The sequence below is a fragment of the Poecilia mexicana genome, unplaced genomic scaffold, assembly GCF_051168715.1.
Source record: "Poecilia mexicana isolate PSO_F unplaced genomic scaffold, ASM5116871v1 scaffold_9, whole genome shotgun sequence".
NCBI lineage: Eukaryota > Metazoa > Chordata > Actinopteri > Cyprinodontiformes > Poeciliidae > Poecilia > Poecilia mexicana.
In genome coordinates, this window is record NW_028263378.1 from 8,365,940 (window position 1) to 8,390,342 (window position 24,403).

At 38.8% G+C, this 24,403-nt stretch overlaps 1 protein-coding gene across 1 annotated transcript in view; it reads right to left on the reverse strand.

Annotated features, from left to right (window-relative positions):
* The window catches only part of LOC106925934 (transducin-like enhancer protein 4), a 37,305-nt gene that overhangs the window by 6,551 nt on the left and 6,351 nt on the right, over positions 1–24,403 (reverse strand). Inside the window, 8 exon segments of the mRNA XM_088008715.1 lie at positions 340–472; positions 1,103–1,255; positions 1,356–1,409; positions 1,778–1,900; positions 8,545–8,561; positions 9,844–10,045; positions 10,504–10,578; positions 13,938–14,000. Coding sequence (XP_087864841.1) covers positions 340–472; positions 1,103–1,255; positions 1,356–1,409; positions 1,778–1,900; positions 8,545–8,561; positions 9,844–10,045; positions 10,504–10,578; positions 13,938–14,000 — 820 coding nt within the window.

Here is a 24,403-nt window from a genome sequence, read left to right on the forward strand (position 1 = left end):
GACTAAAATTGAGGTTTTGATTAGAAATATTAATTAAAACAAACAAAAGAACATGGTCTACTTCGTCTGATACAGAAATGTGCCAATATGTTTTATTGTATTCTGAAATATAACATGTAGAAATGACATAAGAATTATGAAAGATCATTTAAACATCTTGCTCAAAATTTAGCATTGTCTAAGAAAATAAGTATACTGGAAACATTACAATGTTCAAACTGTCTGTACTCGAATCTGAGGAAGGCTTATTGGTATTTAAAGTTCTTTGTGATTCCTTTTGACTTCCATGCTTCTCGTTGCTGTAAAGATGCTTTGCGACCGGCTACGATCAGGACTGACCCAGCAGCTCGGCTCCTGTGGGTTTACTCGGTGCAGGCCTCAGGCCAGGGGTGGAGGTGCTGCTGGGTGTGGGAGCCTCAGAACGGGATGTTGGGGTGCTGGACTTAGACACAGGGGTTGTAGATTTTTCATTCTAAATCCAAAATACCAACGAAAGAAGAGCAAATGTAAATTTACATCTAGACAGGATGCAAAGCAATTCACAACCTAAGTAGGAACAATAAGATGCCAAAATTAGGTTTTTGTTCTCAGCACTTGTTCTTAATTACGAAACCCACAAACAAAACAAGTATACTAAAAAGTCTACTTATTTAGTTTTAGGGGTTTAAGTATCAGGACATAACAGCTCTGAAGTTCTAAAACTTTTCAAATCCAACTCTACTACATGATAGATACAGTAAAGATTTTTGAAGCAAACATGAATCTTAAATGGAGATGCTGTAAGAAAGTAAACAAGAACTATAAACTCAAGTTGTAGAGCCACTTAAAGTATTGTGTCAGGTCAGTGAGGTGTGCAGATTTGTTTTTGCACAACTCAGATAAGGTCCCATCACTTCAGTTGGGTCTAGACTTCATTTATTTGACTGTAAAATAATTTAACCTGGTGGAGTCCAGAAAGCATTTATTATATCCTGATGCATTAAGACATTTATCATCAGAACATTTCTTCATACTTTACTTACAATGACTCGCTTGAACGTTTACACTGTCTTAAAAAAGAATTTAATCAGATGAAAAGGCAATAATTCCCCAAATGGCTCACCAAATTAATCTCTTTGGACTTGGATGAAGGTGTGCTGCTGGAGGAGGCGATAGAAGAAGGACTCAGGGGGGCGTCTTTCTTTAGCAGGCGACTTTTGTCCAATCCGTTCTCCCGAGGAGAGTGGGCGGGACTTCCTCTAGGAGACGTAGGATCCTGAGGTGGGTGAGCCCAGATGTTTTCAAAGAAACAAGGTTACATGTTTAACAGATGAACAAAAAATATGGCATCTTAAGAATAAAAAGCTTCCTGGTACCTCATTGGAGACGTCCACTACCAAGTTGTCGTCACTCTTTTCTCCATCACTTTCCTGAGATTCACACAGAAATGTAGCTTACATTTTTGAAAACTGAATGAAATAGAATATATTTATTTCATTCAAATATTGTGAGTAAAATGGCCTCACAATATTTTCCAATCAGTCTGCTCTAACTCTTTGTCTTTGACAACATAAGAAAACATCAAGGACAAATTGAAAGCTAGTGGCTTGACATGTTAATCTGCTTTTCATCTCCCAAGCTTTTCTCTATTTCCTTCCTCGGCTCTTCTAAACAAAGTGTAGTAAAAACAGACTCAAGAACTGAGATAAATTTTCCAATTTTTTCTTGCAGTGATAAAATATTTAATCATACATCTCCTCCACTGCCCAGAGTCGGAGGGTTTAAGCTCATCACTCACATAGCGGCTGGAGGTCAGTTCCTTGTCATCCGTCTTCTGCTTCTTGCTCTCGGATGAAAAATCGCTGGAACTCCGATGTTTCTCTCCAGCCCGGAAACTGGCTGATGGAGACACGGATGAACTCTGAAGCAGAAAACAAACATGTTAAACTAATTTGAGCAGCAATTTCTGTTATCACGTATAAACCAGATGTCTGTAGAATAAAACATGATATAGTAATTTTTCTTGATGGATTTTAAATCAAATTTTTAAAGCTTAAAAGTAGATAATTTTAACTGAAAATATTTTATGTATTCAACACTTAGTTTTAGACTAAGATAATTTATACATGCACCAGAATGAAACTAAGTCAGTTTATATTTTGAATGAAACAATCAAAAAATGTAACTTTTACTGAGACATATAAGGCAGTGAAAGACAGTTATAGATAATCGTAGCGTAACTTATACTACTGGACAAATTATCTACAATTTCTTCTCCAAATCAGATCTGTTGTCAACAAAAGCAACTTTTAATAGCTCTAAAACACTAAGATGAAAATATGGAGCTCATGATAGTTATAGCACTCCAGCTAAAACACCTTAAAACAAATCCATACATGTACATTTAATCTGAGTCTATTTAAACTATTGAGTAGAAAAAATTTAAATTGATTGGAGCATCTAGCAACTGTTAATTTGTAATCAACAACTTCATGTTTCCTTTAGGATAAATATGACATGGCAAAGGCACCCAACTGTTCTTTATTTTAGTTGTTTTTCTGGAGAACAACCCAATTTTATTCTGTCACTGCGAATAAAATGAGAACAAAAAGGAAGACAAAAATAAAAAAAAATCTCCAAAGCTCATTTTTGGAGAGCAGCTGCAAATTATGTGTTAGATTATACCACTGAAATAAAATAAATGAGCTGACGATAGCTTCACGACTGATTAAGGTAAATTAATGAAAGCTTTGGGTTTTTATTGTAAGAGGTGTTGGTTACTGATCCCCTTTGCAATTTTTTTGAAAAAGCAGATTAAACTAAAATTCCAGTCAAAGCACACTTTTTACATGTTTAGCTAAGGCAGTTTCTGGGTTTAAAAAGGACATTGAATGTACTGTAAAATTAAAAGTGCGTCTCTCCCACATGCTTTACATCTTTCCCTTAATATTACATTCAAAACGACGAGGGTGAGTCGCGGCTTCTCCGCCTCATGGTATCAGGGAAGATTCTACTAAATCATTTAAAAATCAACCCTACTATCTGTTGAATACTCCTATTTTAACACAACAAAACAGTGAAGCATCCTTAACAGAGTGATTGTGCCACTGATGCTGCTTATTCCCAATCGAGCTCTGCATCTTTTAAATATCAATTAATGTTCTTTGAGGAGCAGACGAAGAGATTGCCCCGCTTCCTCTGAATATCTTTGCCCCGTCTCTCCCACATTGGGAGGCGCTGCTCACCCAGAATACACTGGACAGAAAGAAAAAAAATAAAATAAAACAAGACCTTTAGCTCGACCTTTCCACTAACTCACGCCTGTAACCTTTTCACTGCCCTTTGCCGTGCTGCAAGTGTTGATGACAACGATTCTGAGCGGGGGGAAGGGTGAAGCTGCGTGTGTTTGTGTGTGTGTGGAGCACTTGTTCCTGTTTACATTTTAGTCCTCTGGATGTGCAAATAATCTGCAGATATCAGTGTGTGTGTGTGTGTGTGCGTGTGTGTGTGTGTGTGTGTGTGTGTGTGTATGGCCGTGTGTCTCTTCATGAGTGATAGAGGAGCAAGTTGAGCCATCCCTCTCTGTCGCCTCCTTTTCAGGCTGATTAGATTAATTAGCCTGCAAATTAGCTCTTTTCAAAAACATCAAAGCAAATTAATTTTGCTGTGGAGACAAATGAAGGCCCCGCCGGCTGAGCGAGCATTGTGACTGTGACAAAGTCTTCAGTGTGGGTGAGTGAAAGTATTAATTTTCACTGACATCATAATTACATTTACTTCCCGTATCCAATTGATTCTGCGACTCTTGATGATGGTATCTGTAGCCTCTTGTTTCATTCTTCATTCACTTTAGGAATCCTCTCTCTGGGCGTTACTTCAGTGTCAGTCTTGATTAATTCATCCTAACTTCAAACTACGGCTGACATGATTCAACAACACAATCTATGATGTTGACTAAAATGATCTGTAAAAATTACAATTTTTAGTCAACATAAGTTTTGTGATTTAATCTGTTTTCTTTTTTAATTCTTAACACATATTAAAAATTCATGTAATGGAGTTTGTTCCCAAAACCAACAGAAAACCTGGAGGAATTTGCTTGATCATGGTTATTGTATAAATCATCACTGTTATCAATATTATTGGAGTTTCGTGAAGATCCTTTGAAAATACGGATAATGTTTCCCCGATGTGGTTTATGCATAATCTTTATTACTATGTTGGAAGTTTTGGAAAGTAGTAATAGACTCTCGATTGCCGTACAACTAGCCCAATATATCTGATCAGCTGGTTAAAAAGTCCAACAAACAAACTGACAGCAAAATTGCCAACTGGTTAAAGAGTCTGCATTAGCTGCATGGACAGTGACTGCAGGCACCAGGGGAAGTCTGCTAATCCATGCATGCCCTGGCCACATATGTTTTTACTGTATTTTATTTTTAAAACTGCAAAAGTAACCAACAAAATTTTTACCATGGCAACCACTAAAGTTGGTAATAATGTCATCCCTAAATGTGACTTTGTTACTTGGTGACAGACAGACACTTTAAGAGCTGCTCAGAAAAGCAACTGTGTACATCAAAGGCTACACAGAGCAAGCAGTCATACATTCTGCACAAATTAGTCCGTTTCATTTCTGTCTCCACATTGTGTCACACACTTTGATAAGACATTCAATTAGATATGGAGTAGAGGTGTCTCTGGGTCTCACCACAGCCACTAACCCTGCAAATACGCATCACAGATGTGCCAGTTAGCCTCACCTAGAACTGTCCCTTGAATCAACGGCCCGCATTTTCCCCCAAAGCTGAGCAGGGACCATGCACGGCCGCGGACTGTATTTGTTGCTCCGGCAATGAGCGCATGCTGGCTTTTATCCCCAAACGGCAGGATGCTAATGTAGATTTAATACACCACACAATGATCTTTGATGGAGGAGAGCAACCCAGTGCGTAAAAATGTGAGACAGAGGGGTTACTGCCCGGGCTGAAATGTTTAAGCTGTGACCAGCGGTCCAATTATATTTATTTTTCTTTGATTAACAGCTCAGATGGTCGCTCACCCAATTAGGCAGCAAAATATCCACTTTTTTGTTTCTCACCTTTATTCTGCACAAAGTTCTGCACAAACCCAGAGGCTTTTGAAGTCTGGGTGGTAGTTATTTGGTTTAATCCATCTCTCTTGGCCTGTTCATTTGTTTCTTTCTCTGCAGCCAGCCCAGCATGGAAGGCGAGGCGACACGCTGCAGTCAGAGTTTTATAAAAGAGCATCCCAGCACTGACAAAGAGAAATGGACTGTGGCTGCAAAGCTTGTTTGCAAGCAAAAATAAAATGAGACAGAAAATAACAAAAATCTCAAAAGTAAGTTGCATATCGCAGTTTCCACACAAGCAAAAAGCTGTAATGTGCTCCAGTAGAGACACGCAGAGAAATCAGCTGGTGACAAGAATTAGATGGTTTTCAGTTTGATTGGATCAAACAGGTGATCGGTGTGATACTTTTCCAATCAGCAAATTAACTTTATCTAATAACTGCCACATGAAACTGACAACATCACTCTGGGGTGTGTATAATGTTACTGTATTTTTGGACCTACTTTTTGTATCAGTTAGGGATAGAAACATGATTTATTTCTGTAGTACATAATAATCTTCACCTTTAATTTGGAGATTAAATTTTTCACATGAAGTTTAAAATGAAAGCTTCTCATCAATAATTAATCCCAGATAAATAACCAGTGACCCTCGTAATAAATTTACTTCCCCTTCTTATTGGGGAGATGCTCTCAGCGAACAGATGAATTTGAAAAAAGCATTTCACCATTTCAAACAAATGTTAGTGGCTCAAGAAAATCTGCACTTCATCAAAAGGAGCCTGTAGAAATGTAGATCCCTGTGCAGTTCAATAAGAACAGTAAATCGCACAATCATCTGCATAAAACTGATAAGAAGTCTTTGACAAATTGTGATTAACATGAACCCTATGACTGATCCTTGATGTACTCCTTTTTTAATCTTAACAAAAGAGGAATTTGCACCAGCCATTTGAACATTTTGTGTCCTATGAGCCAAGTAATCTGCAAACCAGTAAGATGCTTCATTAGAGATGCTTATGTTGAGAATAATATTTAGCTAAATACTTTGGTCCACAGTGTCAAATGATTTACAAATTTAGAAACTTTGTGATGAGGCAGCCAGTTTTAGTCTACATAACTCAGACTGAATGGGAATATTGCAAACACCTCATAATCAACTCAATGATGTAAATAATCGAACACTGAACCAACTACTACCCTCACACTCATTTCTACCAGCAGCAACAAACGCTCTCAGAAGGCTCTGTCCTTGAACACACCATGACTGTTTAATTGACTGCCTGTACGGGTTACAATAGGTCTGCAGACGCGCGTGCTGCAGCTCGCTTCATACCCACACACCTTTATCGGAGTGTGAGGACCTAATTCCAAGGACATCAAGGCACAGATGTTCATGCAATTCACACAAACTGTACTCTGTGGACTGTAGCCAAGGCAACGGCAGATCACTGACAAACGGCTTATTGGTTTCATGGAGTGACTGTTGGCCGCAGTGTCAAAGAGCATCTCTGTGTGTTTGTGTATGTGTGTGAGGGAGATTTCTCACTGAGCGCTAATGAAAGGAATTTATCATTCTGGCCGCTCCGTCTTTATCGCTGATTTCTGATGACCTCAGAAACACAGCCACACGCATGTTCACGCATATGTGCGTGCTCACATACACCTACTAATTACAGCAGTCGTGATGCGTGTGTGCGCGTGTGTGTGTGTGTGTGCGTGTGTGTGTTGGTTGAGGATCTGCTACATGGTGGGCAGGAGATAACATATTAAAACATTTAAGAAAATTCCTTTAAATCGGAAAAGGCACACACACACACGCGCAATTTCTCTAAACTGTGTGTTCAAGCATGTGAGCTCAGCTTGCTCACATAAAGACATGCTAATCTGCTCACTGAGTATTCAACAAACCAAATGTTTTCCTTTGGGGGGTGGGGTCTGTGCCGCTTAAGGGACTAATTTACCGCACTCACTGGATGTAACCATGATCTGTTCCTGAACTCCTTCGTTTTTAGCTTCTGCTCGGCTTCTGTCGTAACTTATCTTATATTTTAGTTTTTAAAAGCACATTTTTGAATATATAAATTTTGAAAAATTATTCAATGGATAAGAAGAAGCTTGAAACTTCATTCAGATCTAGAAATGTGTAACAATTACTGGATAAAGGTAACCATTTTGTAATGCAGAAAAATTTGCTTCTCATACTGATTTAGTCTGATTCAGTGTCAGAAAGTGAGTCAGAAAGGATTATGCGCTCAAATGTAGCCTGGACATCCTTCAGACATACTGGTTGATCATCGCAAATAGGGCTGAAACGATTCCTCGAATGATTCGAGTACCTCGATTACTAAAATTCCTCGAGGAAAATTTACCTGCCTCGAAGCTTCGTTAATTGATGTTTTATTAGTTAGCGCACCGTGTTCCGGCCGGGACTTCATTTGCGTTGCGCGGAGCTCTCACTTCTGCCTCTGAGTTGCTGACAAAAGCTAAGTCTCAGCGGCATAAAGTCCAATCTTCAAGATTGGCCCGTGGGGATTTTATTGATTGATGATAATGCCCGACCTTAAAATGACTGGGGGAATGCCTGGAGTACGGCAGCATTTCTCCTCCGGGGCTGCTGGTTGAAAGCGAACGGCGGGAAGAGCGCTGAGGTGAGCGGATAGACTGAACAGGGCGGGCGGCTGAGTAGCTGATGCTTACCGTGTAAATGTAGCTTTACCGACGAACCGCACAATAAATTTCATATCCCGGTCTGAAGAAACGGGTGGCGGAGCGCATCGTACATGGCTGGTAGATGAGTTTCTGAGTGTGACCAGTGAAGGTGTCGTAAATATCCCGTATTGCTTCCCCCCGTGTTCGTCCCCCGGTCTAACGGTTCGTCAGTCCGCTGGTCTATTTCCTCCCCTCCACCCCATCTTACGTTCGTTCATTCGCCCTCTCCTCCCACTCCAGGCGGCATTTCCCGTATTTTCAAACCCAAAGCGTGACAGGTTAGGTGGCAAGGTGAGTTTAATTAATCTATTAAACTCACTGAAGATGAATACATAAACTAAAAGCTGGATTGTAGACATTTTTTATAAGCATATTTGTGAGCCTGCCTCTTTGTTATTAAATTCAATATAAATTCAGATTTTTCTATAACTTTTCTTCTGGTTAACTTAGAAAGTGAGCTATTATTGTTACAGGTTAGTTTTCTAAACTACAAAAAAGCAACTGTTAGGGATGCTCAAATATGAAAAATTGGACTGATATTGATATCTGATAGTAACACCGGTATTATGCCAGATTTACCAATATTTCATTTTATTTTATTTTTTTATCCGATTACTCGATTAATCGTAAGAATAATCGATAGATTACTCGATTACTAAAATATTCGTTTACAACAGCCCTAATCGCAAATGAAGATACAGTAAATCGTTGAGCTCTGGATGGTTCTTGTTATGAGGATAATAAAGACTGAAAGGACTTACCTTAACTGAATCTCTGTCTGAGGAGGTGAAAGGCAAAAGAGAGAGGGAAAGAGAGAGAGACACAAAGAGAGAAATATACTTAATAAAATATTCAAACACTAAAGCAAAACTGACATAGACCCATATTAAACAACCACATGTACTACAGCAGAGGTTCCCAATTTGTGGTGCCATTGCAGGGGGGGCACGGGAAGCCGTCTGGATGAAAAAAAAAAAAAAAACATGAACGGTGTATGTGCTGAGTTTTTACCTTAGAATGGCCAACTCTCTGTTATTCCTCTGTCAATTTGATACAGTAGAGGCTTCCACACTTCCCATATCTCTGTCTTCTGTCACTTTTATCAGCAGTTAAAACTGTTTAATCCGTTGTTAACATGTCGAAACCTGTTTTTCCGAGCCGCCTTTAAATGCTACGACGCTCGCGCTGGGTTTACACCTGTGAAGGAGACCTGCTGCTGCTGTACGGAGCTACGCAGGTGTGTATTAGAATCATGGCACCAAACCAGCAAAACGCAAAGAACTTTTCACAGTTTTTCCCCCAAACTAACTGACTGAGTTGAGTAAAGCTGTTGGATGCAGGTAATGTTAGTTCAGATTGCATTTTTATTGATTCTTCTGCTAATGCATGTGAGTCCTTGCTTCATTAGCTCATGTTAACTGTTCTACAGGGTCAACTGCTCGAATGCACAGTAAAACAAAAACCCTCACAGCCTTGTTACAACAAAATAATTAAGTGATGGCATGCACTGTTTCTATCACATACACACAAGGATATCTACTCAGTGAACAGTAATTAAATACTCCAGCTGGAAATCAGATCAGAGAAGAATCAAAGCTGATCTCGGTGCAGAAGACAAAAAGGGCAACATGGTGGTTTTTGCCTTCCTAACAGGCAAATTAAAATGACTTGCTGTTGGATCTGTGTTTAAACAGTTTTACCTGCTGGTCATTAGGGGAACTAAATATGAAGAAGCAACAGACGCCTGTAGATAGCAGGAGCATGCAGTGATATGATTATCAAAACATGTGAAACAGTGTTAGGATTATTTTTATAACCCTATCATGTTTCAAAGTCTCTCAGCTTTCATATATTTTTCAAGCATTTAAACAGACAGAAATTATAATGTTAATCTAAACTGACATAAACCACAAAAAAGAAGCGTTTGATTTAATGTGAGGCCATGTGAAAGAAATGATAAGCCACTGCATATGACAGAATAAGTGGAAATTATAAGGCTAATTAAAACAGATGTTCTCTGAAAGTTACTCATCGATAGACCCGCACAGAGCCAGACTTGCCTCTCGTGTGCTCACTGTTGTTCTCGTGGTGTTTCCTCTCATCTTTAAGTGGCAGCTGGTGACTCAAAGCTGACGACAGAGCCAGCAGGCTGGCAGTACTGGCACCGGGGGGCAGAGGGGGCTGCAGGCCTGCTGGATGGGGGGTGAGCGGGACCGGAATGGCGTGGCCATGGGAGAGGTGCTGAGCCTGGAGCTGCTGCTGCTGATCCACATACGGACACACGGGTTACAGTTTGTATGTGGGAATGGAAATGCACAAAAGTGGCAGCATCTGAAGCACTTTCACTCTAGCTTGAACTTCGGTGCGCAGAAGGAAAGCTTGATTCCCTCAAAATGTGGAATAGATTTTAAGTAATTGTTGAAAAAAACTTTTTTACAGATCATTTTGAGCAATAGATCTCTTTAAATGCCATATTGAGATTTCAGAGAAAATCATCAAGTATTACACCCAAAAAAACAGATTAAAATGTATTATTTTGAGTTAGATTTAAAAGAAATTCTTATAGTTGAAGTCAACCCTGAGTCCTGTTTTCCTTGCTGACATTCTCATCCAAATTAAAACACTATCTGAATCTTACTTATTGATTTTGTCTGCATGTGTGTGTGTGTGTGTGTGTGTGTGTGTGTAGGGGTGTGTGTGTGTGTGTGTGTTAAACTCACTCCTATGATGGCGTTGAGTTCAGCCATGGTGACCTGCTTGGCTCTTTCCACAGCCTGCACCACTTGCTGCTGGTGCTGATGGACAGAAAGGAAATATCAGCAGCAGATTGAGTGAGAAATATTTCCTTAAAAAAGAAAATTAGATTTTTAAGAACATTGGGAGAATCTGAGAAACAAACTTTTATTGACACTAATTACACTACTCTGAGAACATAATTTAGAAACTAAGAATCAAGCTGGTTCAAAAGACTTAAACTAGCAAATGAAACCACTGACTCCATGGGAAATAGTTTAATAGGGTAATAAATTTTTATGTAAAATGAGGGTCAATTACTAATGGAGTTCAAAGTAATCTCCCTTTGTTTTACAACGACATGAACAGCTATAAAATAAAATGGTGACCACTTTGAATTAATCTACATTTGTGCTCCTTTGGCTTCACATTCAAGGGCTTTTAAGAACCCTTGAATATTTTATTAAAGAAATACTTTTATTATCATTATTATTATTATTAAGACTCTTACCTGTCCAGTCATAGTAAGTGTGGTTCAAAAAGCAATAAAATCCCATTCACTTGAAGATTTTTGCCCTTTCAACATTGGATTGTGTCTTAACACTTTGTTGAGACAGAATAATATAGAATATGAGATAATTTGTGAAAGAAAATAAAATAAATCAAGCTTCTCAGCCTTCTCCCTTTGGTCCTACTGCCATCTGCAAAAACACACAAAATGCATTGCTCCTAGTCAGAAACCACCAATCAGAGGCAGGAGGAGGGCTTTAGCACTGCCAATCAAGCTGGTGTATGCTCTGCACATGTCACCCCTTTGCTCTCTGCTAAGTGAAGAGAAGCCTCCTGCGAATTCACAGGCTAGTAATCAAGACCACAGTTGATGGCGTATGAATAGTTGCAACTGGAAGTTGTTTCTACACCATAAACACTTTGCACATCTCTTGAGCCACAAAAGAAATGACAAATCAAACTAGTCAAAAAAAACATCAATAGACAGTTGAGATGTATAAACTAAATGAGTTCCTCTCCCTTTGTTTTGAGGTGATTCTGTTTTGACAAACTAACGGTGACATTTCTCTCTGATCCTTTGGTATGAGGGACAGCCTGAAGCTTTGCTTTTAGGAGTTCATTCCTTATGATTAAATGTTGCCTTACATTTCCTGTAAAGTTAAATATTTGCTTCTCAATTGAATCCTGAACACAGTTTACTTGCGCGTTTAGTTGCTGGAGCATCTGACATGTTTCCAAACAAAATAGCTGCCAAACCTTCATCACATTAACAGACATTTTTGTGGAGAGACAGAGACAGTTAAGAAGAGGGAGACAGCAAGCAGTACAAAGTCACAGAAAGGGTACAGAGAGAGGAAGGCAGATGCAGACAGTCAGAAAGAGCAGGAAGATTCATCCAGGAGCGCAGAACATCAAAGTAAAGCAGAGATGAAAGAGCTTATCAGGTGTGGAAATGAACCTGACCATCGAGTTCAGCTACACGTCGGCTCCCAAAGTCTAACCTACCAGAACGTGACATGCACACAAGTGAAGATCCAAAACTCTGATAAATACTTTCAAACAGATTTTGTGACGTTCTCATCTCCACTTCCAATAACTACGAGCCTGAAATGGGCATTATTAACTAAAATCTTATAAATAATCTTTTTTATTATCTAAGCCCATGCAAAACTGGGATATTTGTGGAAAATTTCTTGATCTTTCGGAAACAGAACTGTACAAACATCATTCAGTATTCAAATAGTCACACCACTTTCCACATCGTGCCAAGTGGCAACTACAAACTTTGATGTGATTTTTGCTGCAATTACAGCAGCAAGTCTTTAAGGATATCGCTCTGCGAGCTGGGAACATCTGAAGACTGAAATCCTTGCCCAGTAGCTCAGATCAGTCAGATCAGAAGAAGCATCAGTTTTCATGTTCAGCTGCAAATTCTTTAATGGATTCAGTTTTGGACTTTGACTGGGCCATTCTAACACAGGAATATGAACAACGCTATGCCAGTTTACTTTAAAAATATATGCACTGTATTGAACGCACTGGATGTGTCTGTTTTTGGCTAAACTTGAATGTGTGAAAATTCAACTCTACATTTTGGCTGCACACTGAACTCCTCTGACCTAGTATCTTGGCCAAAAAGTTCATTTGCTGCCTCACCTGACCAGAGAACAATTTCCAGCTTGTTTTCCATGTCTCTTACATTGTTGTGGCTTTCTCTCAACAATGCCTGTCAATACATAAAAGTCGGTGGTCCTGTCAACAGATTCTCCCACTGAGCTGTGGATCTGTGCAGCTCCTCCAGAGTTACCACAGGCAGCTTTTCTCATTCATGCTCTCCTTCTCAGACATTTTGGTTTAGTGAGAAAATCATAACAAGCTGGGGTTTTTTTCTGTTAGTGTACTACACTTTGAAAGGGTATGTATAATTTTGTAAAGTACTGTAGGCTTAGTTTTTCCAGTTTTAGTTTTCTGCCGAACCTATGTAGAGTCAAGATGTTTAAATGTTGGGATACGTCTTCGGTCTAAGCAGAGGTAAAGAGCAGATTCTGCCCACATAAGAATGTTGCTTTGAGTTGTGGGAAACAAGGAAGTGTAGAGATATTCTGAGTAGAACTGTACTAACCAATGCTGAAAATTCAAAGTATATTGGGGAACAATGTAAAAAGGTGACAGGTATGAAAATAAAAACAAAGACTCAACATAGCTGATCTTATTTCCTGCATAATAACGATGATATGCAGCGGTATTGTGGTACATTTCATATGCACACAGACAGCTAGGCTGTGCACCAACACAAAGCAGCTTCCTCTCCCTGCCTCCCCTCTCTGTGGGCCTGAGGGCTGTGTAGAAGCACCACAGTCTAATGCCATTATTCCTAATCCATCCTAAAGCCTCCTAATCCATGGCTAATCTGGAGGAGAGCTTTCGGAGTCCAAACTCACTCGTTCCTGCTGTTCCCACCCCTCAACACAGCACACACAGAGTTTGTTACTTCCTTAGAGGGAGGATTTATCACCGCAACACACACGCGCGCACACACACTTTAAGAATGGATAATAAACACAGTGTATAAAGCACACGTTTCACACCCACCACTGTATATGCACACAAGTGAAATGTATTTTAACAAAAAAAAGTATTTTCTTTCACGCACACTTCACTGCTGGCTCCTGCATATGTTAGTGGGAGACATTTGATAAGTTCACAGTATATCTGCCTATCCTGAGCAGGGAGGATTAGCCCAGGATAATCTGCGTGTTTGCGTGTACATTTATGTGTGTGTCTGTGTATTTTTCTCTTTTTGCCTCAGAATCCTCGGCAGAATTCTCCCCCAATCGTTTCTTCTCCCTCCCATTCTTTCTCTCACCCACCTCTTCCTTAACTCCCTGTGACAGGCATTTATGACTCTTACCTCTTGAGAGAGGAAGGGAATGACTTGGGCACAGATTGCATTCAGTCGCTTGACGATCTCCGCCTGTAAGACAGAGGGGTGGGTGCAGCGAAAACAATCAACATCAAATTCAACAGGAGACAAGAAGGCGTCCTCTTCATTTAAAGTTCAGCTGATGAGATCACTGAGGTTTGTGAACAGGAGCCCATATTATTGTCTTTTAAGCAGCTGAATAGTCACATTGGAAACTCGAGTCTAGCACACAGCTAAGTATGAATGGTATTTAGAGGATGGATTAATCTCTAAGAGACATTCAGATAAAGATGAAAAACTCCTTTTACCATTTAACTACTGCTTTGGGAGGATTGACTCTATATTAAGCTGCAAAAAGCACAAAAATTTCACGTTATTAGTCACTTTAGGAGTTGTTGTTGTTGTTGGGTAGCCCCTCTTCTCTCTGCAAGAGCACGACCTAACACAAAAACATCACCTAGAACATCGATTGTCCTTGCAAGGTTGCATCAGGTATTCAATATATTTTTCCTGCATGCAGTGTGTTGTGGGGTTTACCTGCTTCAGTTATGTGTAGCACCACATGGTGTTTTGCTTCAATATGTTTGTTGTTTGCTAAAAGTGACAGGAGTTCATTTAGCCTCCTGTCAAAACCCTTCTGGAGCTTCGTAGAGGACATTGGAGCATCTTCAGATGCAAACCATGAAAATCCCAACTTTAAATAATCACAGTCATACTTCCTTCCTTTTCTTTCGTTTATTGCTCAACCCAAACTCTCTTTTTACTCGCAGTATCTTTAGATACTAATATTCTATTAATTTTGTCTCTGGAATGTAGGCTTGATGAAGTTGGCTAAATGTCTGCAGTTATTTTTCTTAATATTGACCAATAGAATCAGAACTAGAATTGTTTACATAATCAAACATCTGTGGGTTAAGTAATCATTGAGGTATTTGAGGTATTTTAGTAAAATGTTGTAAGACAAAACAACTCGGATAGTTTTGCCCTTTTCACAACTCTTGTTATGTGAAGGGCAAAACGAACAATTAAGAGAAAAAAAGAAGACAATGTAGCACCCATAGAGTTTTAGTTACGAATGAGTAACAGTCACCAAAAAAACCAAAAAAAAATCACACTGTTCACCAATGTGATGAAAATAGAAACGCAAACTGAGACATCTCTATTGCACAAAGGAAAACCTTTCACTAAAGATTTGGATTGGGTGTCATGATCAGCTGAATATAAATAGGAGTGTAAATGTTTACATCCAAGTGTGCGCATTTTTCTGTGCAGAAAAAAAACAACTATGATTTACCACAGACAAAATACACAACCACTGCAATTATCATCATATTCATAAGATGCACCGCCCAAATTATTGCAGTTGGCCCTACTGCAAATACCATCATTAAGTTGTCTTTGAAATTGTAAAAGCCTCTAGAGGAGAATCTGTGTGCACTAGAAATACTGTAGTGCACACATATAAACAGACATCATGAATGATGAGGGATGAAGCTTTCATCTGCTCCATTTTTATGAAATAATGTTAACACTCCCTACATTTTCACCCTTTCAAAGTCAAGTGCATTTTCATCAGAGTACGTGAGCATCATTCCTGAGTTGGAGCAATCCATCTTTGGCCTTGAAATCCAGCTGTCGCCTTTTTGCAATCAAGGTGTTCTGTGTTACCTTAGCAGCTCTGAATGTATTAAATATCAACACTTAGCGAGTGCACACTGGTTTCAGCACCTTTTAGACTCACAAAATATGTCACTAACTGCACAAAAGTAGTAAATTAGAAGTACTGTAGTTGTGTTAAACACTGTTTGCTTTCATGTGAAAGAATTAAAATACCCTTCAACAGCTTGTGTGTTTTTTCCACATATCTGGACATAAAGGTATTTAATATACATTTTTAAAAATCTTCAGTAATACAAATTTATATTCCATAAACTTTTAATTTATATTTTAATTTATTAAATAGTGTCACAATCCTTCAGTGTTTGTTTTGATCATTTCCTTGGTGTTCATTTATGTTCTGTATACTGTATATTACCATTTTCAGTCCATTTCAGTGTCAAGAAGGTTGTTGTCATTGTACTTCATTCCTTTGAGTTTAGTTTTTTTTTTAGTTTATAATTTGGTTCTGTATACATTTGGATTTAGTTCTCTAAGCTAAACCTTAGTCTTTTCTCTTTGGGTTGTGGTTCCTATTGAATCTTAGTTGACAGCCATTATGATCATGACCAAAGGTGAATGATTACCAACCACTCCTTTATTACTTTTTGCTTGATTCATTAATAACATGTTAATTAGATGGTAATTAACATCATTTAAAAGGTGCCTTATAAAGAGAAATTCACTTCTTAAAATGTTGTCATTTTAGTGAATTTTTTTGGAGCAGCTGTCTAAAAAATGTTTTTATTTTTGCTCCATTAATCAGGTAAATAAATAGCAAATTACCTTTTTCAGAGTCTGCCAAAAGAAGCAGAAGAGGCTACGTCTCTAACCTTGTTTCACGTACATAACCTTTGAAGAGGTGAACTTTGGTATCAGTGGAACCAGACTTCCCCTGAGGCAACGACAGCAAACCCCCAACGCACACTTAAATAAATCCCTCAGCCAGAAGCGCAAGCAAAGCTACAGCAGACGCATAAACACAACTTTACGAACACCCAGACACACATCAAGAAGCAAAGGCAACCCCACCTCCCGCCCCCCACAGCCTTCTTTGTATTCATCAGATGTTTTTACTGAACCTGAGGCTTGGCTTTTAAAGATTATACAGCACTTACTTCCTCCAGATCAGGTGGGATATTTTTTTTAACAGGAAGCTGCCTGATCCGCCGTCCCAAAGGGAGTGCTACCAGTGCAACTCAAATCCAAACATAAACAGAGACAAAAGACATGACTAGAACAGAAACGCATATTAATAGGCAGCTGAGGATGAACATCACATTATTTATTTGTAACACAAACAACGTGGGGCTCCATCTGGACCGGATTTCCTCTTGTGATTAACTTGGATGAAGTATATAGTGGGAATACCTGCAGAATGTGGAGTAATGTGGGAACCGCTGATGAAAAAAAAAAATAGAAAAACTCCTGATATTTTTGGCTGAGCATCTTAATCTATGAAAGTTTTTTCCAGTCCAAAATATATTTTAAAGAAACAATAGCTGATTTTTAAAAAATATAAGACAATGTTGTGGTTTGTTTAATGGTGACCAGTGTGAACTGCGTCCCTACTTTCTAACGCAGTTTTTTTTTTTTTTATTTAATATTTAATTAATAAAAATGTGTTTGGAAAATGTAATAAATATTTAAAAAAATTCAGAACTTTTATTTGGTCGGTCATCTAGTGGAAATACTTTATCTGTGACAGTCTGGCTAACATCGCTTCCTCCAGTCCTGATCTGTGGAGTAAAACAATGATTAAAAGCATCTTATAATGAAAGGACATTATATTTAAAGGCTCCTGATTTGGACCTTTGACCAAACTGTGGCAGCTGCAGTTTATCATCTTTATCACCCACATATCACCCCCACAGTCAAACATGGTGGTGGTAATTTGGGGCTGCTTTGGTGCTTCAGGACAACTTGCCATAATTGATTGAACTATGAATCTTGATTGAGCTCCGAAGTGGGACAGTTGGTAGTTGCCTTACAGCAAGAATATCCTAAGTTTGAAACCCAGCTAGTGGTCTTTCTGTATGGAGTTCTCCCTGCACATGTGTGGGTTCTCTACAGGTACTCCGGCTTCCTCCCACAGTCCAGAAACATGACTGTTAGGTTAATTGGTCTTCTCAAAATGCCCTTAGATATGAGTGTGTGCGTGTGCGGCTATTCGTCCTGTGTGTCACTGTGTTGCCGTGCGATGGACTGTTAGACATTACATATGTTTGGAGTTTAATGCCTCGTCAATATGTTACAAGTACATTTGCATGTTAGCGTACTTAGTAAAGGCAGGTAGGTTAGAGTAGTTATATAAAGTATTACTTAATTTTTTTATTCACCCATTATCTATAAACTTTGGACAAAAAAGGTTTGTCTCTGAACACTTTGCAAGTACACATACATTTCTATGGGGAAATGTAATGTGACCAATCATCCTAACAGCCATGTTTTTTTGGACTGTGGTAAGAAGGCAGAGCACCCAGAGAGAAACCATACCTACGTAAGGAAAAAGTGAAAACTCCATGCAGAAAGACCCCAGGTTAGGATTCAAACCCAGGATGTAACTGCAAGGCAACAAAGCCAAGAACTTGCAGTGTTTATGCAGACATTACATGATTAAAAATGTAAAATTGTAATTTGCCATCTGTAATTATGCTTCTGATGTTCCTCAACAAGCACCAAAGTATTGTGCGATACAGAATACATAATATTAATATTAATCTTGAGTGGTCTTCCCATTTCTGAGTGGAATGTTTAAACTTCTTTTGAATAAAGTGCAGAGGATGGGAGGTTAGTGGAAGCGCTAATGGCAAGAATAAAGCTAGGAAATGGGATTCAGTCCTAATGTTATGTAGCATTGTAAAGTAGGCTTTTGGTCAAATAAGTAGGTACTATAGAGCCCTGTTTGTGAGGTTGTATGTTTATATAGCATCATAGCCTATTCAGTTTAGATTTTTAATCACATACTTCAATAAATGCCAGAAAATAAAGTGATACAATCAAAAGTTGTTAATATCTATCATTGTTAGAGCAGCTCAGAGAAGAAAGAAAAATGCGTGAACAGTCACACATAAGTTCATTTTTAGCCTTCATACACTGGTGGACAAAACCTATTTATAATTAATTCTGTTTAAGAGTTTTAAAAGAGACATTAAACACTGAATCATCACAGGTTATTTGAGGATCCACTTTCTTACGGTGCCTGGTGGAGGGGGACTAAGAGAAAAATTGATTTTTTTTTTACATACTGATATTGTAGAACTGCACCAGGACACTCTCTTTCAGAGAAAACCTAAAACACTGACATTTTCATTTTATATTTAGTCTTTATACAGGCAAGATGTGCTGAGCACACATGCCCTTTTTCAGTTTGACTCCTCTTCACATTTCTGCACACCGGGGAACTCACCCGTACATATTAGCCTCTGTGATTCTCCGGTGAGGTTGTTAGCTGGGGTTTAAGTGCTTTGCTCAAGGGAACATTGGTGTTAAGTGTTGGCCATGTTCAATATTTATACAGCTGGAAAAAGGAGCAAGTGATGCTGCTTAAGCTGAATGCAAAGCTTAATGGATGTTCGAGGAGGCACTGAACCGGTAGTTGACGGCTACTTGAAAGGAGGCTAATTTTGGCACCATAGCTACTGTTACTAACTTCTAAAAAGGCATCGTTTAAAAATCTTATATGTACTGACATAATGCAAATGGAAACAAAACACCAGCTTGCTAGAAACAAAATAGTATTTTCTCCCATCTATTGTAATCTACTGAGAAATAAAGTGTATTTTGATGCTCTAACACAATGAAAGTAAAGTATTCTTTTTATATCTAACACCATAACAGGAGCTTAGTTTTGGCTATGAATAACTACAAATAATTACTTAGGGCAATTATTAATAAAACTAGTAATTTAGATAAAAATTAACAAGTCGGGGCACCACTTGATGCTCAAGAAAATAATAGCCAAATGATTCAGTATTGCTGGTGTTTTCTGTAAATACCTGATCGACAAGGCTTAGAGCTTCTGCCGATCTCTAGTTGTGATTGGGCGGGAGGCGAGGTATACCCTGAACAAGTCACCAGCGCAGCAGGGTAACACAGAGACACACAGGACAAACTACCCTGCATATACACACTCACACCAAAGGACAATTTAGAGACAAATTAACCTAATAAACAGAGAAAAGACTCTTGCACATTTTGTAGACCAAATACATAATCAGAAAATGCAATAAAATGTATTGCACAGGTCAATAATGATATCTTCAAATCTTTCTCTCTTTTTTGCATTTAGACAATACTACAGTGCTTTAATTTGATTAAAAGGTTATAAGAAATTGTTTAATCAATAACTGAGCATCCAGGTGATTCCTTTGGAAGAGCTGATCTTAATGTTTCTGTAAATGTGGAAAAACTGAACAAAAGCTAAATTACACTTTTCCACTGTGCAACACAACCCATACAGCTGACATTTTACACCAGGTGGAAGCCATTGTGACAGTAGGCCGGGGTGCAGGGATGCCAGGCAGTTTGGCCACTATGCTTCCTGGCACTGATAGAGCACGTGAAAAAAAAAAAGGAGAGAGAAAATCAAAGCTCCTTTTTTCCTCTGTTTTTTTAACAATTAGGCCTCAGCTTTGACCTGGACCTGACACTGGTTCAACAGAGAATGTATCAGAAACAACTGAACAGAGATGCCTAAAGGTTGGGGCACGAAAGCAGGTCGATTTGTTTAGTGTATTGCTCGTTTAGAGGACTCTGTGGTCACATCGAGCTGCAACAGCCTCTGAGGTTTGAAATATGGATGCTGAAATATCTTTAACCCTTTTTGTGAGGCACCAGAGAATTTTTCCACAGGTTGAAAAAACAGAAGGATTGGCGCGTTAAACTTGAACCACTGATGAAAAATAATAATAATAATAAATTATATCTTTTAAAGGTAATAAGTGATTACATTTTGGTTAAATTACGTTAAACAGTTAACCTTTTGAATTAATAATTTCCTGGATTTCAGATTTTTTTTATTTATAACAGGCTCACATGCCATCAACAAACACTTGTCAGTAAAAATTGCAGTCAATAGGGACAATAATGTTAATAAACGTGGAGAACATTCTGAAATAGTCCCACTTTACCTCCTAACAACAATGAAATTAGATCAGGCAGGAGCCCAGGAGTCAGAGCGGGTCAGATACAAGCTCCTCCCCTGTGGAGCTTTGTAAGCACCACATCAGCACCACTTTTCACCACCAGCTAATACACCTAATGGACCTCACCATATAAAGTCTTCATTCCCTTGTGACTCTGTGTGTGTGAGCGAGTGTGTGAAAGAAGCAGCGAGCACAGTGGAAAGGGACAAAGAGGAAATATAAAAGGCCCTAATTAGACTGTCTCTAAGCGGTTCTTGATGTAATTTAACTCCTTAATGTAATTTTAATGTTATTGTGACATAAATGTTTTCTGATTTTGTCACTTAAAACAGTTAAGACAGGGTAAACAAATGTAGTAAATACTTGTAGTATCATCTTGAATAGGCAGTGAGGATCAATTCTAACATTACTATGAAGTATAGTTCCTCACTGAAGTTTTGTGCAGCAAAAATTACCCTTTGGGACCAAAAAAATAATAATTTTAAAGAATAATTTTTACCCCAATGGACCATCACATCAGCAGCAATGGCTCTAATTATCTTTTATAGTGATAGGGATACTTTATATAGCATTAATAACAAATAAATGAAAAACGTATGATTTCTTTTGTGGGGTGAAACAGTAAAACAATCCAACCTGTTTAAAGGGCATTGACTTTCTGTTGATCTTTTCCTTTGTACAGATGTCAGTGTTTAGAAAATAAAACACAACACTGCATTGCAAAAGTATTATAAAGAATATTTTCTGCACGGACCAACACACAGTAGGTGTAATTGTGCAGAAGTGACAGTAAGAAACCCACATGGAAGTCCACAGGAGGTCTCGTCTATAATTTGCCACAAGCCAAAAAGGCTGCATGGTAAAGATATGGAAGATGGCACTCCACAGTTGAGACCTATTTGCTTTCTGTCTATTTGCAAGACAGTATGTGTGAAGGACAAACATAGTGGTGGTGGCAGTATCATGTTGTCGGTATGGCCTTCTACAGACAGAGTTAAATAAAGGGCAGTTATGAAAGAAAACCAGTTAAAGCTGGACAACACTTGAAAATGGGAAGGAGGTTCACCTTGCGGCAGGACAACAACATTAAACAGCCAGAGATAAAATAGTTTAGATTAAAACACATTCCCATGTTGGAGTGCTCCAGTAAAGGTCCATATGGGCCATTAAGAACCTGACAGGACTTGAAAACTGATCTCCACATTTGCTCTACATCCAATCTGGCTGAGCTATTTCATATGAACATGCTGCACTATTATGAATATTTACAGTGCTGTGAACAAATATGTATCCCCTTCCCAAGATGCTGTGTGTTTTTGCTATTTTCATAATGAAATGTTTCAGAACACCAAACAAGCTTTAATTTCAGGAATTGATAAAATAATAGAAAAAAAAAATCAGTTTTCCTTCATTAAAGGAAAAAAACTATAAAAAAAAAAAAAAAAAACTTGTCCTTTGAGATTTCTCAAGCCAGACCATAATACTCCGAGACACATGAAATCAAGAACTCCAAGCAACATCTTAACCACAGCAGGCTTCACTTTCCAGAGGTCAGAGGTCAGGATTCAACAAAACAAAAAGAGACTGGGCCACAATGAAATCACTGGAAGAGTTTTGAAAAATCTCTCATGAAAAACAAAAAAGGTCACAATTGTTTAGACAAAAAGGTGAAAACGATTTCATAAAGCACACTGTGTATCTCGAGATCAATCCATTTTAAATTTGTTTTGTAAATGTTAAGAACAATTTTTTCTTCTTAACTTGGTTTATTTTTTTTTTGTCAGGAGGTTTACAGTTGGAAGAGGAAGGAAACAAAAGAAGGGGATTGCTCTGAGCTCCATTTTATCAATAACCAAAAACATCTACTGACAGTTTAATAGGCTGAAAGCAGGTGATTTTCTTTAAATTGTACCGCTAAGCAATAGAAGACCGAATTACACTAAATATGTATGGAAAGGAGATTTTAAAACTGTAATCCAAATTATTAATTACAAATTAATATTAATGTACAGACACTCCAGTTTGCTCAGTTTTTAATTTTTCTCACAATTTTTCAAATCACAGTGACAACAAACCTCACAACAAAACAAATGTTTCCTTATCTGCTGCAGTAAAATAACCTGTCACACGTAACTGAAATCTCTGGCAATCTTCAGAATCTAAACGTCTTATTACTTCCTTCTTTCACCACTTTGTCCTTGTGCCTCCTTCCTTTTTCCCTCCTTACATCCTGCGCTTTGCTTTATTTCTCTTTCAGCCTCACTAATTTGCAATTGATTAGCTGTCCTCTCTCAGTCCTGCGTGCACTGCTCCTCCCTCGCCATCTCTCCTCCCCACCCACCCGTCCTGTCCTCTCTTCCATCTACGAGTCAATTTCTCTTTAACGAGCCTCGGTACATTTCTCTCCCCTGGGCACTAGAGCCCTTCTGTGTAAATAAAACAGGGAGCAGAGCCAAAAAAAATCAATGGGCCTATTACCCTTAGAAAATGCTAAACAAGCAATATTAGCGACTCTCTTGGAAGTGGTGGCTGATTGCCTTAATACCTGCCCGCCAAAAGAAACACCTCCGTCTCCTTCTATCCATTCATCTGCACAATAATCCACATGCTTTCTAACACACACTCGCGCAGTAATACTCAGGCATGCTGGAGAAAGAGTCAAAATAATTTGTTTCCAAAGCTCACACACACACACACACACACACGCACACACACACAACCGCATGATGCATGAACCCACAGACTGCTGGCAGAAATTAGGGATTCGCTCTCCTGACAGAAATCATTCGGCACCACACAGAGCTGCAGGCCATGTTTTACCGCTTCTCATTTTGTCTGTCTTGTCCATGCAAACACAACAACACACCGCAGCACGTGCAGCGCGCACAAACAGCAGCAGGCGGCCGGGATTTATAGTAGACACCCCATATTTCATCCGACAACTATGATTAGTGTGCCAGTGAAAAAGCTGCGTGTGTGTTTGCGTGTGTTTGCGTGTGTGCGTGCGTGCACACGCTGAGGCAGGAGTAAACACAAAAAGCAAAACGCATACGCACCCAGTGTGCACAGATTCACAAATACTGAATGCAAAACTGAATAAACATCTAAAGTGTGCCTGCAGACAAACACATTCATGAAAACATCCACACTGTGTAAACATGTGCGGTAAGGGCTGTTAAACACTCACACACACACACACGCACACACACGCATGCACACGCGCGCGCACACACACACAGAAAGCAAAGTAAACAGGCTGTATAGTTACAGAAGGACACACATAGACAGCAAGACAAAGGCCAAGCATTTATCACGTCTTCTCAAACCGACATACACACACACTCACACACACACATACACTATTTGTGCAGAGATGAATGTGTGGCTGGTTAGCTGTGGTCCATTTATCGTGGCAGCTGATGTGTGGTTAACACAGACATTTATGCTAATGACCCTCCGTGTTAAAGTAAAAAAAAGCAGCAGTAATGCAAAAGCTCGTTAAAGGCCAAACCCTTATTGGCTGCAGTCATTTTTCAGCCCATTATCTTGTTCAATTAAACTGATGAAATTCTTATTCACATGTGAAATGGCTCACCAAGTGACCAAACAAGACTAAATGAAATACCCCTTCTTTGTTAAAGAATATTTCTG